At 35.2% G+C, this 14219-nt stretch overlaps 1 protein-coding gene across 5 annotated transcripts in view; it reads right to left on the bottom strand.

Annotated features, from left to right (window-relative positions):
- MTDH (metadherin) overlaps positions 1–14219 on the bottom strand; it is a 56049-nt gene that overhangs the window by 20230 nt on the left and 21600 nt on the right. The window contains exons 3-8 of one of the 5 annotated variants that reach the window (XM_045454124.1): positions 10731–10815; positions 9868–10044; positions 8410–8475; positions 6674–6760; positions 3901–3990; positions 1571–1669 (exon numbers count right to left, since the gene is read on the bottom strand). In XM_045454124.1, the coding sequence (XP_045310080.1) occupies positions 1571–1669; positions 3901–3990; positions 6674–6760; positions 8410–8475; positions 9868–10044; positions 10731–10815 (604 nt within the window). Of the gene's footprint in view, positions 1–1570; positions 1670–3900; positions 3991–6523; positions 6761–8409; positions 8476–9867; positions 10045–10730; positions 10816–14219 lie in introns of all 5 variants that reach the window. The other 4 variants (XM_045454122.1, XM_045454123.1, XM_045454126.1 and 1 more) reach the window with 4 other exon arrangements.

Below are 14219 nucleotides of genomic sequence, written 5' to 3' on the forward strand. Positions count from 1 at the left end.
CAACAATCTACAGAAGTAGTATGCCAGATTATTTGTTCCATTTTACAGTTCAGTTAATCTAGATTCCAAGGTAAGTCTGAGCCACAGGAAGTATTACATTTTAAAGTGAGGACCAGAACTAGGAAATACCTTCTAAACTAGTATGCCAACCCCACATCCCTAGTCTTTAGCCAGGAGCTCAAGACTTTTCACTGCCTAACCTACCTTTCCAAACTCACTTCCCTTGATCTGTAAGAACTGTGCTTCAGCTCATCTACAAAGACTAAGTAATCTATGGGCTAATTTTTGTATTGTGTTGCAAGTTTTTTAATTAAAATAAAAAAATTTTTAAATATTTATTTATTCTTGAAAGAGAGACATAGTGTGAGCGGGAGAGAGGCAGAGAGAAACAGAATCGGAAGCAGGCTCCGGGCTCTGGAGCTGTCAGCACAGAGCCTGACGTGGGGCTCGAACTCCTGAACCGGGAGATCATGACCTGAGCTGAAGTTGGATGCTTAACTGACAGAGCCACCAAGCGTCGCACTGTGCTGCAAATTTTACCTTAGAGATTACAACCATCCCTAAGGCTGTACCATATGGTGGGTAAGAGCTTGAACTCTGGAGCCAGACTACCACCTCCTGCACTTAACTGTGTGACCTAGGTTAGATAACTTTTCTTTGCCTCAGTTTCTTCATCTGGAAAGTGTGGGGGGAAAAAACACCTACTTGGTAGAACTGTTATAAGCATTCAACAAAACATACAAAACTTACACGAGGGCCTGGCACATAGTCAAGGGTTTCCATTTCTTATCATCAGTACTACTGAACACCTGCATGTGAAGCACTGCACTAAGTACTGAGGATGGAAGAGTAATTGAGAGTTCCCATTTCTAGTGGGTTTGTTTCATTTCATTCGTTCAACTCAAAGAAACCATAATCTCAAAAAAATTTTTTTTTCTCACACTGGCCACATGGTGGAAAAGTCCACAAAGTAACATAAAAGTGCTAAATAAACAGTAGAAAAGGATGTGCCGTAAAATTTTTGAGAAAGGAGTATATTCTGAGGTTTGAGGTGCTGGGGGGGAAAAGTCTCGGATTTTTTAAAAATGAAGGTGGTATAAGTTTTCTGAACATAAAAACTGTATTTTTTTCCCCTTCCTCTTTTTTTTTTTTTAGAACTCTTGCCTTTAACCTTCCACTGGGAATCAGGCTAAGAAACAGTTTTCTAATACAAAACTTGCATACCTCACAAACTAAAAGCCATTCCTGCATATTATATTCACTCTATTATGCTAAAACTAAGAAACAGAACATTCATTTAAAACAAAAAATAGAAAAAACAGAAAAACTATAAAGCAACTATAAGAAAGTCATGTTTAAATACTGCCTCAATTACAGAAAGTGAATTTAAATTCTACAGTTATTGACTAATTAGCTTATAAGTAGTACACATTTGGTATTATATTACTATGACCTAAGGGGTGAAAATTAGGATTAAAATTAAAACCTAAAAGCATGAATTTAGGGTGCTAGGAAGAAAATTCTAAAAAACAAAAACAAAAGCAAAAGCATAATTTTTAAAAGGACATACTTAACCCAGACCATTCATCATCGATATAGGGTTGATTACGGCTAGCATCCCACTGATAATCAGAAGTGGTAGAATGAGAAACTGGCTCAGCAGTAGACCCTTAAATGAAAACGAATGCAATAAAATTAAAAATGGAATTTTCTAGTGATGTTTCATAACAATAGTTCTATACTTTGCATATGGAGACTAAATTATTTTTTACTTCCCCTAAAAGGAAAAATTCAGACATTAGAAAGAATTAAGATAAGGAAAAGTAGAATTGAGGGTAATTTCAGATTAAGCATGATAATCATTTGATCTAATTCACGGATTAGAACTACACTTTGTCCCTAGTTTTTGTCTTTATAATACGTATTTTGTCTTTTATAATACGTATTTCAAACTGAGTATCTACAAATTTCAAAAAAAATCCAAAAAAAGTTCTTTTATTTTTGTTCTCAATGAAAAATAATAAAGCACAAAAGAAATCCTGAATGTTTCAAGGGTACACACCTATATCCTGAGAGCCCCGAAGGAGAGAACTAGAAAATGTCTGGGTTTGCTAGAACCTTATACCTAAGGAAAAGTTAAAGACCTAGATGATTACCTAGAGAGGTGAGGCAGAGAGAAGTCAGAGGCAGGAGAGTTGTGCTGATGGTCGAGAGACCATGGTAAGTTCAGGTGTGTTTAAAGAGAAGCGTCTACCTTCGTCTGAATTTCTTCTGTTTTCATTTTTTTGGGAGGAAGGAGAAAATGGGGTCACAGAGTCCTTACAAACTGATGAAAGCTCTGATGGACTACTGCCCGGAACATAACACAAAATTTTGCATATAATTTTGGGGGCTCAGAAACTCATGGATGCCAGGTGAAAAGCCCTTGTTCTATAGCCATAAATTCGTTATCTATCAGGGATATCTATACCCCAGACTTTCTCAATCAGAATTTCCATATGTACTGGAAAGCTTGGGAGACTCTGATACTCCCTTAGGACTCAGAGCCACTGACAGAAAGAAATGCTTAAGAAAACCTGTTAGTATAAAAGACTTACATACAATCATGTCCTCTTGTGAAAGTCCTTCCTAACTTACACATTTCACTTGGTTATAGATTATCTTAGCAGCCTTCCTCTAACTTACCAGCCCATAACTCTTAATATAATGGCTTGACATATAGTCAAAGTTAAATACTTTTTAATATAAATTTTGACAAGTAGAATAGCCCTATAAATCCATATATAATTAGCATATTAACTGCTTACTAAAGTAAGCACTAAAGTAACACTATTGCTATTTTTTTTTAGCCGCCAATGCTGCTTTCTCTGAATATATGAAGAGAATAGCATCTGCATTGCACCAAGTCATCAAATGAAAGAGGCAATTAATTTGTATCTCTGGAACTGAAATGCAGTCTATGAGACCAGAGGTTGGTAAACTATGACCCATGGGCCAAAGGTAAACTCACTTTTTTGTGTGGCCCATGAGCCAAAACCAGTTTTTATATTTACAAATGGTTGGGAAAAAAAATCAAAATACTATTTCAAACTCAGACAGCCATCTGTTTATGCATCCTCTCCGGCTGCCTTCCTGCTACAATGTCGAATTAAGTAGTTCCACAGAGACAGTATGGCCCACAAAGCCTAAAATATTATTGTGCCCTTTATGGAAAAAAATCTACGAACGGCTATTCTAGTGACTCCAGACACTGTGGAGCTACATAATTAGTACACTGGGCCCATGAAGTCTGACGTGAACCAAATGTTACAAACTAAACACCTCCCATATTTATGTAGTATTTGTTAAGTACATATGACTTCTACATGATTAATAACGGGCATATTCACTTAAGTACAGCTGAATTGATAATAGTTTATTAGTAATACTGTATTTTCTACATCAACAGATACTCTAAGTAGAGTTCTTATGTGAGGTTCTACATAACCTGAAAGGCTTAGCTATAAAACTCATGATGAATAAAATAGATAAAAGGGCAAACAGAAATAAAAGGCAAAGTGCAAGTAGAAGCATGGCAGAAATACGCTAGTAACAGAAAAGTATCGTGACCCTAAAGGGAAGGAAGGCCTTCTATTTGCGTTCCTGTCCGTGTGCCAAGGCACTTTCAGTTATGTTAGGTCACAGAATCTTCCTATCTCCACTACAGAAAGGAACCACTTGCAGATAAAAATTTAGGTCTTTCTTTCTCCCCCTTTTGTTAAGGCCTCTGCTATTTTATATATCTGTTACTTATGTTGATAGCAGCACTTGACTCTGGGTTATTTTCCAAATAGCAAGAGCTAAAATGAATTTAAACAGAAATTTTTTTTGTTAACTAAATGAAAGACTGTTTTCACATACCAGAAACAGCAGAGTTAAGTGTGAGAGATGCAAAAGAAGCAGAATTCTGTTCAGAGGTATTCATTCCCCTATCCACACTAGACCAAGCAGCTGTTAAAATAAAGAACGTCACTTGGAACCTTCAATTTGCAAAAGAAAAGTTGAAAGATATGTACAGATTTAAACTACGATAACAATCTTAAAGATAACCTTAGTAATTAGGACCACAATATAGCAATAGCTACCATTTACTAAATGTCTATTATATTTGCCAAACTTCGTATCAACCACTTCTAATCCTTAGGGTCACCCTGCTAGGCAAAATTTCAGAGTAGTTAAGTGACTTGCTGATAGCCAGAAAACAGCTGAGCCATAACTGAAACTTAAGCTGATTTCCAAAGCCTATGTATGCCTTTCTCCACTTTAGCCAGCTACCTTATTATTTAACTTTGGGTCAGGCACTGAACTTGGTACTTGACATTCATTATAGCCAATCCTCACAACTACTTAAATATGAGGTTCATACAAGTTAAAGAACTAACCTAATTTCCATAAAAATCAGTATGTGGGAGAATGGGATTCACACCAAATAGGTCTGTCTGAACTAGTCCACACTCATTCCACTATACTGTACTATTTCCTTAACATTTTCAAGATATTTCTTACCTATAAATGAGTATTTTAAGGCACATACACTTCCTTGAGGCCAGTCACAACAGTCTCTTCTTAGTAACTCACTACAAACCCAATTTAATATAGTTCCCTCTCAATTTCAACAAAGGTCCCAATCCATCTAGGTGGGAACTCTAATCTGCTGCTTAATTTTATCTGTAGCAACATTAAGTACCATTGAATTTATGTCCTAATTATGAAAATGCTACATAGCTTTTATAATTAAATTGCAAATATCTGGTAAGGCCATAGTTTTTAACATTACTCAATAAAACTTCCATCTTTTGCTAAATATGAAAGGATGCTTTACAGCATAGACATTTATGCTTTCTTCATTGTTGAAATGAGGCTGGGAATTTAGGGAATGACTTCTTCCAAACAAATTTTGATATTTCTACACAATTCCTGGACATCGTACAGGAGAAAGGAAGAATGAGCTTGAGAAAAATTATCAGTAAACGATCTAAAGTTTGTTTCTTGGGGACATTAGTCAACCGGAGTCTTTCTAGACTGATGGAAACTGATGGAAAAATAATGTAAGAAGAAACAGGTCTTTTTTCCTACTTAAACACTAAAAACTCTAGTGTCTACTGCTCTCCCAAATATAAGAAATAAAACTAACAAAAGTATCTGCAACAAGCACAACAGAAAAGAGTGTATGTTTAATGCACAAGGAATTACAACTTGATTAAAAAAAAAAACAAAAAACAGTAAGAGGCCATTAGACAAATGGGCAAAGAACACAGACAATTCATAAAAGAAATAGAAATGATCAAGAAAGTTGTAAAAAATATGCAACCTCATTAGTGATCTTAAAAAGTTAACCGAACAATTTATGTATTTTTTGTTTATCAAGTTAGAAAATATTTTTAAAAATAAGAATACCCAATCTTGGTCAGCACATAATAAATGGCACTCTTACCAACGCTGACAGTATAAACCAAAGCTACCCTCTTAGAAAATACTTTGATAATATGTCATAGAGCACTGTACACATACTCCCTTTAATCCAGTAACATCACTCCCAAGAATCTATCCTAAAGAAATAACCCAAAAACAAATATATTCAATGCAATGTCATTTACATGGTTAAAAAAGGGAAAAAATTCTCTTGATAATATGGGAATAGAAAAATGATTTATATGCTATGCTTACATAATGTATTATAGGGACTTTAAATAAAAATGCTTACAAAAAGGAAAATGTTTATATTACAATATTAAGTGTGTTTGTGGGGACATAAAAATGAATATCCAATTTGGATTACGTAAAATATTGTACACAGGAAAAAAAAAAGACCATTAAATTAAAGAAATATTAAAAAACAGTGGTTGCCATTGTGCGGTGTGGTAACAGTGGGTTTTTCCTTTTCTTTTTGCAGTTTTCCATATAAAACATGGATTTCTTTTCCATAACACACACACACACACACACACACACACACACATATACACATTGGAATTACGCTGCTTTATATTTGATGACTTTCAACAAGAATAAGCTTCTCAACTACTGGTCTTTATCTTTAAAATCAAGGGGAAAATTTAGAAATAGGCATTTTGCAGACTGTAAAATAGTATAGAAATGAATACTGTAAACTACTTCTATTTACCCTTTTCATTTACACTCAACAGCAGAACTGTTGAAATTAATCAAAAAGTCTGCTCACACATCACACTTATCACTAAACATATATAATTACAGTCCTTAGCTACGCTGGCAATCAACTGTGATGAAAGCACATGAGAACATGAGGGAGAGAGCAAAAAATACATTTGCTATTAGTTACTTTTTAGTTCCCACTTTGCTCCATGTAAAAAGGATATGAGATGTGTTAATTATTACTATTATTTCTGTATGGCTTTACGAATTTTTCTACTTATGGAATTTTTTTTTTCTATTCCTGGAAAATTCAAAATGTACCAGAAATAAGCAATTTTAAATAAACTTAAAATGTTCTCACACTTCTTACCAATGCCAGAAAATATTGAACGGTCACTCCAACTCCTTCCCCAGTCTTTTCCATTTGCATTAGCATCTCCAGTGTCTTGACCCCAAGCAGATGGCTCATTTTTCCTCTTGCCTGCAGAAGCAGGTGAAACAGAGTTCCACTTCTCCTCACCTGCACTGATCTGTGAGGAGAGTTTTACAGACTTCTCATTCCAGCCTCCTCCATTTACAGTGAGGTTTTCGTTCATTCCTGAAGAAACTTAAAGAAAAGAAAAGAAGATTAAAAACTGATATGTGACTCCTTATTAAAACTGGGATATTATTAAATTTCTGTGATTGCTTGGTTTATATTTATCACTCATTTTCTCCCCTACTGTCTTCTAAATAGCTTGAGCTTCAAAGATAAAAATGAAGACTTTTAAAGGGGACATGACCACCACGGATGACTTTTAGTTTAAAAACTAACAGGAGGCTTGAACTTTATATATTAATAATGTTTTCAACAGTAGAATGACTTGCTCAAAGAAAGTATAAAAGAACAAACAGGGAAACAACACATATTCTGGTATACTCGGTATACTCACCCACTAAAAATATGAAGATTTCTCCTTAGTTATTATGTTCTTTCTTTAAATATTTACACACACACACACACACAATGTATAAGGCAGTGATTCTAAAACCTGGCTGCACATTAAAATCAATTGAAAATTTTCTTAAAAGTAGACAATGGAGCCTCAACCCAGACTAATTAAAATCAGAATCTCGAGGGGTGCGTGCCTGGTTGGCTCAGGTCAGTGAAAACTGTGACTCTTAATCTTGAGGTTGTAAGTTTGAGCCCCACGTTTGGCATAGAGATTACTTAAGAAAATAAAAAAAATCAGGGGCGCCTGGGTGACTCAGTCCGTTGGGTGTCCGACTTCGGCTCAGATCATGATCTCCTGGTTTGTGGGTTCGAGCCCTGCGTCAGGCTCTGTGCTCACAGCTCAGAGCCTGGAGCCTGCTTCCGGTTCTGTGTCTCCCTCCCTCTCTGCCCCTCTCTCACTCATGCTCTGTCTCACTCTCTCTCTCTCTCAATAATATAGTAAACATTACAAAAAAAAATTTAAAAAAAAAGAAAAAAAATTCAAATCAAATCAGAAGCTCTATGGGTGGGGCCCAGGCATCAGTATGTATGTGTGTATATATGTACGCACGCACGTGTTGTGTGTGTTTTTCTAAGCTTCCTAAATGACTGTAACGTGTAGCCAGGATTGAGAATCATGGGAATGAAGGAAGCTGACAGAGTTAAAACAAGCCTGAAATAAGGTGCTTTTTCATTTCTGAATTTATAGTATACAACACTTTTAGTTTTTAGGTAAGATATACTACTCTACTTAATTCAATCTTTATCATAAACGAGTACATAAAATATATTTTCTAATTGTGGAGCACTGGGTAACTTCAGACTGTAGTCCATTTATTGTAAAATATTTAATATTGTTAAAGAAGCAGTTTAAACGATGATAGGTATTAAGGTTTTTTCCTTAATGAACAGGGGTAAAGTCTTTTATCCCATATATTAAAACCAAGTCCTCCCCCCCCCCCTCAAAATCCTTCTTTTCTCTATTGACTTACACAATGCAAACAGAATAAAAACTGCATATAAGCTATTACTAAAAGATTGCTTTTACATATGGGGGAGAGGGAGAAACAACTAGAACATACCAAAGCCTGTTAGAAGTGGGAATGATTTTTCTTTTTATCCATTTTCCAAAATGTCTGGATTGTGATTATATTACTTTAGTAATTAAAAATCATTTCTAAGCCTTTTTTTTCCTTCTGTATCATTCATGTGAGGAAAGAGACATGTATATAAGTTTCTATTTTGATGGGCCTTCAATTTAAGTTACATGTAATTTCTCTCACCCTGAAGTGTAGAATCTCCTTTTCCAGACTTAAAGTTGCTAACTTGAACATTTAGATGAGAATCACCTGGTTGAAATAGAAATAAAATTTATTTAATACTAAACAGGCCACTATGCACATTACATTAGGAGTTAACACACAATTTAATTTTCACTTATTTTTAATAAATTGCTTCAAGTACTAAATTCTTACACTGGAAAAGAGTCAGTTTTACCCACAACATACATGACATGTCCTTAGGGAACTGAGTTCTTTAGTTACATATTCTTAGTCAACTAAAATGCCAATATAGGACCTGGAAAATTGCTCAAATATATGGAGAGTCTGCTGTTCAATAATGGTTATCAAGATTCTTTTCAGTAGAACTGGAGAACTGGGCTCTGTAATTGGATTCAACTTTGCCACCTCTCAACAATACCAGCTGCCTTTTCAATAATCCTGGAAGCAAACACATCCAACTTAAAAACACTGCCAGTATTTGGGACCAGGACTTAGGAAATATGGCAAGAGGTGCGAATACACGTTACAACAAAGATACTATTTCTCCGACACTAAAAAGCAGAATGATCACAATGTATTAAAAAACTAGCATGACACAGGATTGTGCAGCAAGGAAGGCATGCACAAGACAGTGAAAAGGGGTCACCAACAGAAGTGCTAAAGCATGGCTAATATGGGATAGTGAAAATGCCTAAATAGACATTGTTGCTACACCAAAGCGATAAATTCCAGCAGGTCATCAAGCAAAAAAGTAAAAGGCTGAGAAAGTGGTCTAGAGATAATGTGGGGTAGGGAGGCAATTAATAAAAAGGTGAAGGAAGAAAAGTCAATGTCCAAGTTGAACAGTATCACTCTGCAGACTGATGTTTCCAGGGTAAAATGATGGCAATGTAAAGAGCTACTAAGAAGCCATCAATATTGGATAGTCTGAGCATTTGAAATACTTGGGAAGACCATTAGCTCCACAACCTCTGAAGTTCCAGTCCAGCTTTATCAAACGCCAAAGCATTCTCAAAAAGTTGGGGTGATAAGAAGTCCAAGACAGAGCCTGCACTATCCAGAACATGCTAGTTTCATCTTGGAATGCAAGCATCCAACATGCAGAATGGTGACAAATAATTCCACTTAAATGTCTTGTCCACTATAAAAATGGAGATGTAAGAGAGCTGGGGCAAAGCATTGCACACAAGGAAAAAGGCAACATCATTTTCTCATGTGACTCAAGGCAGAAAGGCAATTTTAATTTAAAAAGCCATTCATTAGGCGGTATGTAATGAGTAACACTGCTGGTTATCAGGTAAACCGATACATGGTCCACAATGCTCTCACGAAGAAGGGTATATCAGCACAATGATGTAAGCTGTTCAAAATAGTCAAATTTTTGATGTAATGATATTTTGTACATCTGATTAAAAGGAGCTGGATTTGATGTATGACTCTTATGTTCCACTAATATACCTTTATTCTTCTTGGAACCAACAGGAAATGATGCGGTTGTAAGTTGCTCGGTGGTAACTGTGATGGTATTTTCTATCCCAGGGATAGTTGAATCCAATGAACCAGAATCAGTCTGCACCTTATCACGTTTACGCTGCTGTCGTTTCTCTCTGTGACTAATTTTAGTTTCCCAGGCTCCTGACATAGCCCCAGAGAAAAAAGTGTTATTCAGTAAAGGGGAAGAAAAAAGTTGCAGTTTTTTTTTTTGGGGGGGGTGGGGGGTGGGGCACACAAAACATCATTAGTAAACTAAAAACCAAGTGTACTGATGATATTAACTTATCCTAAGAATTTAATCTCAGTATGTTGTTTCAGGCAGCTGCCATTATTATTTATTCTGCTAATTTTTATCAACTCTGTTCTCTATGATTTATAAAAAAATGATAAATATGTTATCTTATATATATTTTTTATCCTGCCAGACAGAAGGGATAGGAGAGTATTATAAATAAGTACTAATAAATGGATTTATTTGGTGATGACAATAAAGGGCTTACTCAAGAATTTTGTACACAACCTTTTAGGGATAGTGTATTTAAGAATAGGGAAAAAATTAAAACCATAGTTCTAAGAAACAAAGACAAAACAATCGCTCAACATATTGAGCTAGACCCTCAATTTGAAGATGGTTCCCTTCAGGAAACGCACTTAAATAAAAAAAAAGTGTTTTCAAAGAATGTCACAAATCTGTACATTAAAACCTGTAGTTACTAAAAAGAAAAGCTAGATACAAGATTAAGCAACACAAATGCAGCTTTTATATAATCCACCTTGGTAAAAAAGGATTAAAAATGTTTCTATAGTCCTTTCACTTGCTCAAGTACCTTCATCAACTTCCTTTCCATCATGGCGTGAACTGTTTTGCACTGCTTTAGCATCTGACTTTGATTTCTTCTTATTTTTCTTTGACTGAAAGCAAAATAGAATGTTACTTAATATTTCATTGTTTTTGAAAAGGTAGGAGTCAGTAAAATACATAATGAAATGTATGATGCTGACAACCAAAAAAATTTAATGTCTGATAAAAGAACATTAAATGGCAATAATAGGAGGGTACAATTTATTGAGTGGTTACTACACGCTAAGTACTTTGCACTGATTTTCTTCTTTATTCCCTAAAAAACCTCACTAGGGAAGGTATTATTCCCATTTTAGAGATGAGGAAACGCAGACTTAGAGATGTTAAATATGAAATTGGCTCTCTAGGGTCACATTAAGTTAGTAAGTGGTAGAGTCAAATTAGGAAATAGGTCTATCTGGCTTCAAAGTCTGTGCCCTTAAAAACACGCTATCCTAACTTCCATCACAAATAAGGCAGTATAATATGGTGTTTTCAGAGCAATAAAATTAAAAAAATATTGCTAGCATTGAGAAAGAAAATGATGCACTGATTAGTGGCTTTTGGATTTTATAAAGCAGATTGCTGGAATACCCTGCTGTATAACAAATTAGAGAGTCAACCAGACAAAGCAGTTAATATTTTGTCAGTTTCAAAGCAATGCGAAAATACCTAGGATTTGCATATGGTAGGTATTTAGTAATTCATTAAAAAAAAAATACCTACACACATACAAGATGTGGGTTATTTTGAAACAGCCTTCCAATTCCATTCTGTTAATATTATTTTCTCCTCTCAGAAGCTGCTCATTAAAACTTGGTAAAGCCACGATTTCTATATTTAGATTAGTGCTTCCAGGAAAGTACTAATATTCATCAAATATTGATTTTACTTATAATCTATATTCACTCTTTTAACTGAGATTGGCTATGTATATCTTATTATCTTCAAGTTAAGTTTACCACCAGAAAAAAGATCATATCTTGATACTAAGTTTTTTTTTCCTTTATGGGTAAAGCAGTAAATGAGTTTGAGTAAGCAATAAATGACAGCTCTTAAGAGTGATTAAAAATTCTTTGACAACAGGAGTATATAAGCAACTATTCATAACAAACTTTTTATGTTCCCTGTAGTTGATCTGTACTTGTTTTTTTCCATGTTCTCATTAACATGTATCATGTTTCATGTACTGCTTCATGACATCTACCAAACCAGGCTCGTATCTACTTCACAAAAATTGACGTATCATCTACATACCATAATATTTATCCTCTTTAAAGTGTACAGTTCGGTGGATTTTAGTAGATTCAAGGTCGTACAACTGTCACCATTTTCTAATTCCAGAACACTCTCATCATCCCGAAGAAGAAACGTGGTACCAATGACCAGTCGGTGTCCCCACCACCTTTTTCCCACTAGCATCTACTACCAATCTACTTTCTATCGACTGTCTGTCTCTCACACCCACTCAAGATAACACATTGAGCATTTTTCAGTTATAGCCTAAAGTAGAGGTCAGCAAACTTTTTCTATAAGGTATCAAATAATAAATATTTTAGGTTTTCCAAGGCACATATAGTTCTATACATAGTGATCTTACAACCCTGCTGCTGTAGCATGAAAGTAGCCATATACAATATGTAACTGAATGACCGTGACTGTGTTTCCACACAATTTTATTTACCAAAATAGGCCTCTGGCTGATCTGGGGGACCAGAGTTTGCCCATCCCTGGTCTAGAGCAGCACTGTACAATAGAATATAATACAAGCCATGTTTGTAATTTAAAGTTTTCTAGCATACAGATGTCAAAAAGATGAAAGAAAGAGGTCACATTAATTTTAATATACGTTAACTCAACATACCCCAAATACATTTCAAAAGGTAATGAATATAAAAAGTTATTAATAGTATGAGAAGGAACGCTAAGTAGCCATTAAGTAGCTACCACATTGGACCGTACAGACCTACAGGAACTAACTAAAGTTAAGTACCTCCATTTTACAGATAAGAAAACTGAGGCCATAAGAGATTATATGAATTGCTTAAGACAATAGGGTTATTAAGTGGTAAATCCAGAACTAAAATTCAGTTCTGACTCTAGATCCTGCCCTCACAAATACTCTGCTATCCTGTCACTCTACATTGAACTCTAAATACAAATTTAATCATGTATTACTTATGCGATTTTGGGCTAAGTGCCTCTAAACCCCTTTCCCCAACTGCCATTTGGGACAAAAATTCCTAACCTCATATGAGGTTCCTTTTTTTTTTTTTTTTTTTAAATGTTTATTTATTTATTTTTGAAGGAGAGAGAGACAGAGCATGAGCACGTGAGGGGCAGAGAGAGAAGAAGACACAGAATCTGAAGCAGGCTCCAGGCTCTGAGATGTCAGCACAGAGCCCGATGCGGGGCTCAAACCCACCCACGAGCAGTAAGATCGTGACCTGAGCCAAAGTCAGCCGCCCAAACGAGAGCCACCCAGGCGCCCCCACATAAGGTTCTTTTAAAGATTAAAGAAGATGTGAAAGCAGACTAACTACAAAATAGTATACCTAAGCATACATAAGACTTTAAAGGAGAGAAAGTATGAAAAAAGGAGAGAAGTTATATTCACACTGAAATATACTGTGATTCGTCACTAAAATGAAATCTGCAGAAAAATAAGACAGACTACCTTGATTTAGGCTTAGGTCTTGTTTGATTTTAGTTAAGTAACTAACCAAAGAATAATGCTTACCCAGACAAGACTTAATAACGTATTTATAAAAAGCTTTAACACAAATATGCATTCATGCTACTATTTGCCTTAGCCGTCCTACTGACGTAAACATCTTACTTGTGGGCAGCTCCACTACAGTGAACACTTTTGAAGGAAAATGCAAATACAAAGTGCCAGCTCCTTTGTTACCATGTTCTTCCCTCCTATTCTTTGTCAGCCTCTACCATGGAGCTAGTTAACCTCTCCTAATGGCTGTCATGCAATCAAGATTTATTAAATCCCTACGATGTGCTAGACATACACTCCCAAGATTGTTTCTTTGTAAATTTTATACACACCCTCCTGACAGTGTATATACATTTGTAAAACAACTATTTTTTAGTGACAGCAATATGACTGAACATGCTTCATTATTTTTGAATAAGCTTCTCAATTCATGTATTTTGATACTTTAATACTTTTAATAACTATCATACTTGACAAAAGTATAGAGATTCACTTAAACGAAGGCCATGCTTGTCAAAACATGACACTAATTTTTCAACCTCATCCTCTAAGTATGCAAAGGTTTTTGTGGAAATCTAACCAGTAAAAGTTAATCTTCCTCAACACCAGCGGTTCCTGCAATCGAATCTGATGGTTTTTTACTTTGCTATTTTTAACAAATGGATCCACTAAAAAGACTTAAAAAAAAGTTTTTGTTTTAACTGATTATATCACTATTACTTATATAGATCTTCCTAATTAACCCAG

Source organism: Leopardus geoffroyi, chromosome C3, assembly GCF_018350155.1.
Source record: "Leopardus geoffroyi isolate Oge1 chromosome C3, O.geoffroyi_Oge1_pat1.0, whole genome shotgun sequence".
In the NCBI taxonomy this organism is placed as follows: domain Eukaryota; kingdom Metazoa; phylum Chordata; class Mammalia; order Carnivora; family Felidae; genus Leopardus; species Leopardus geoffroyi.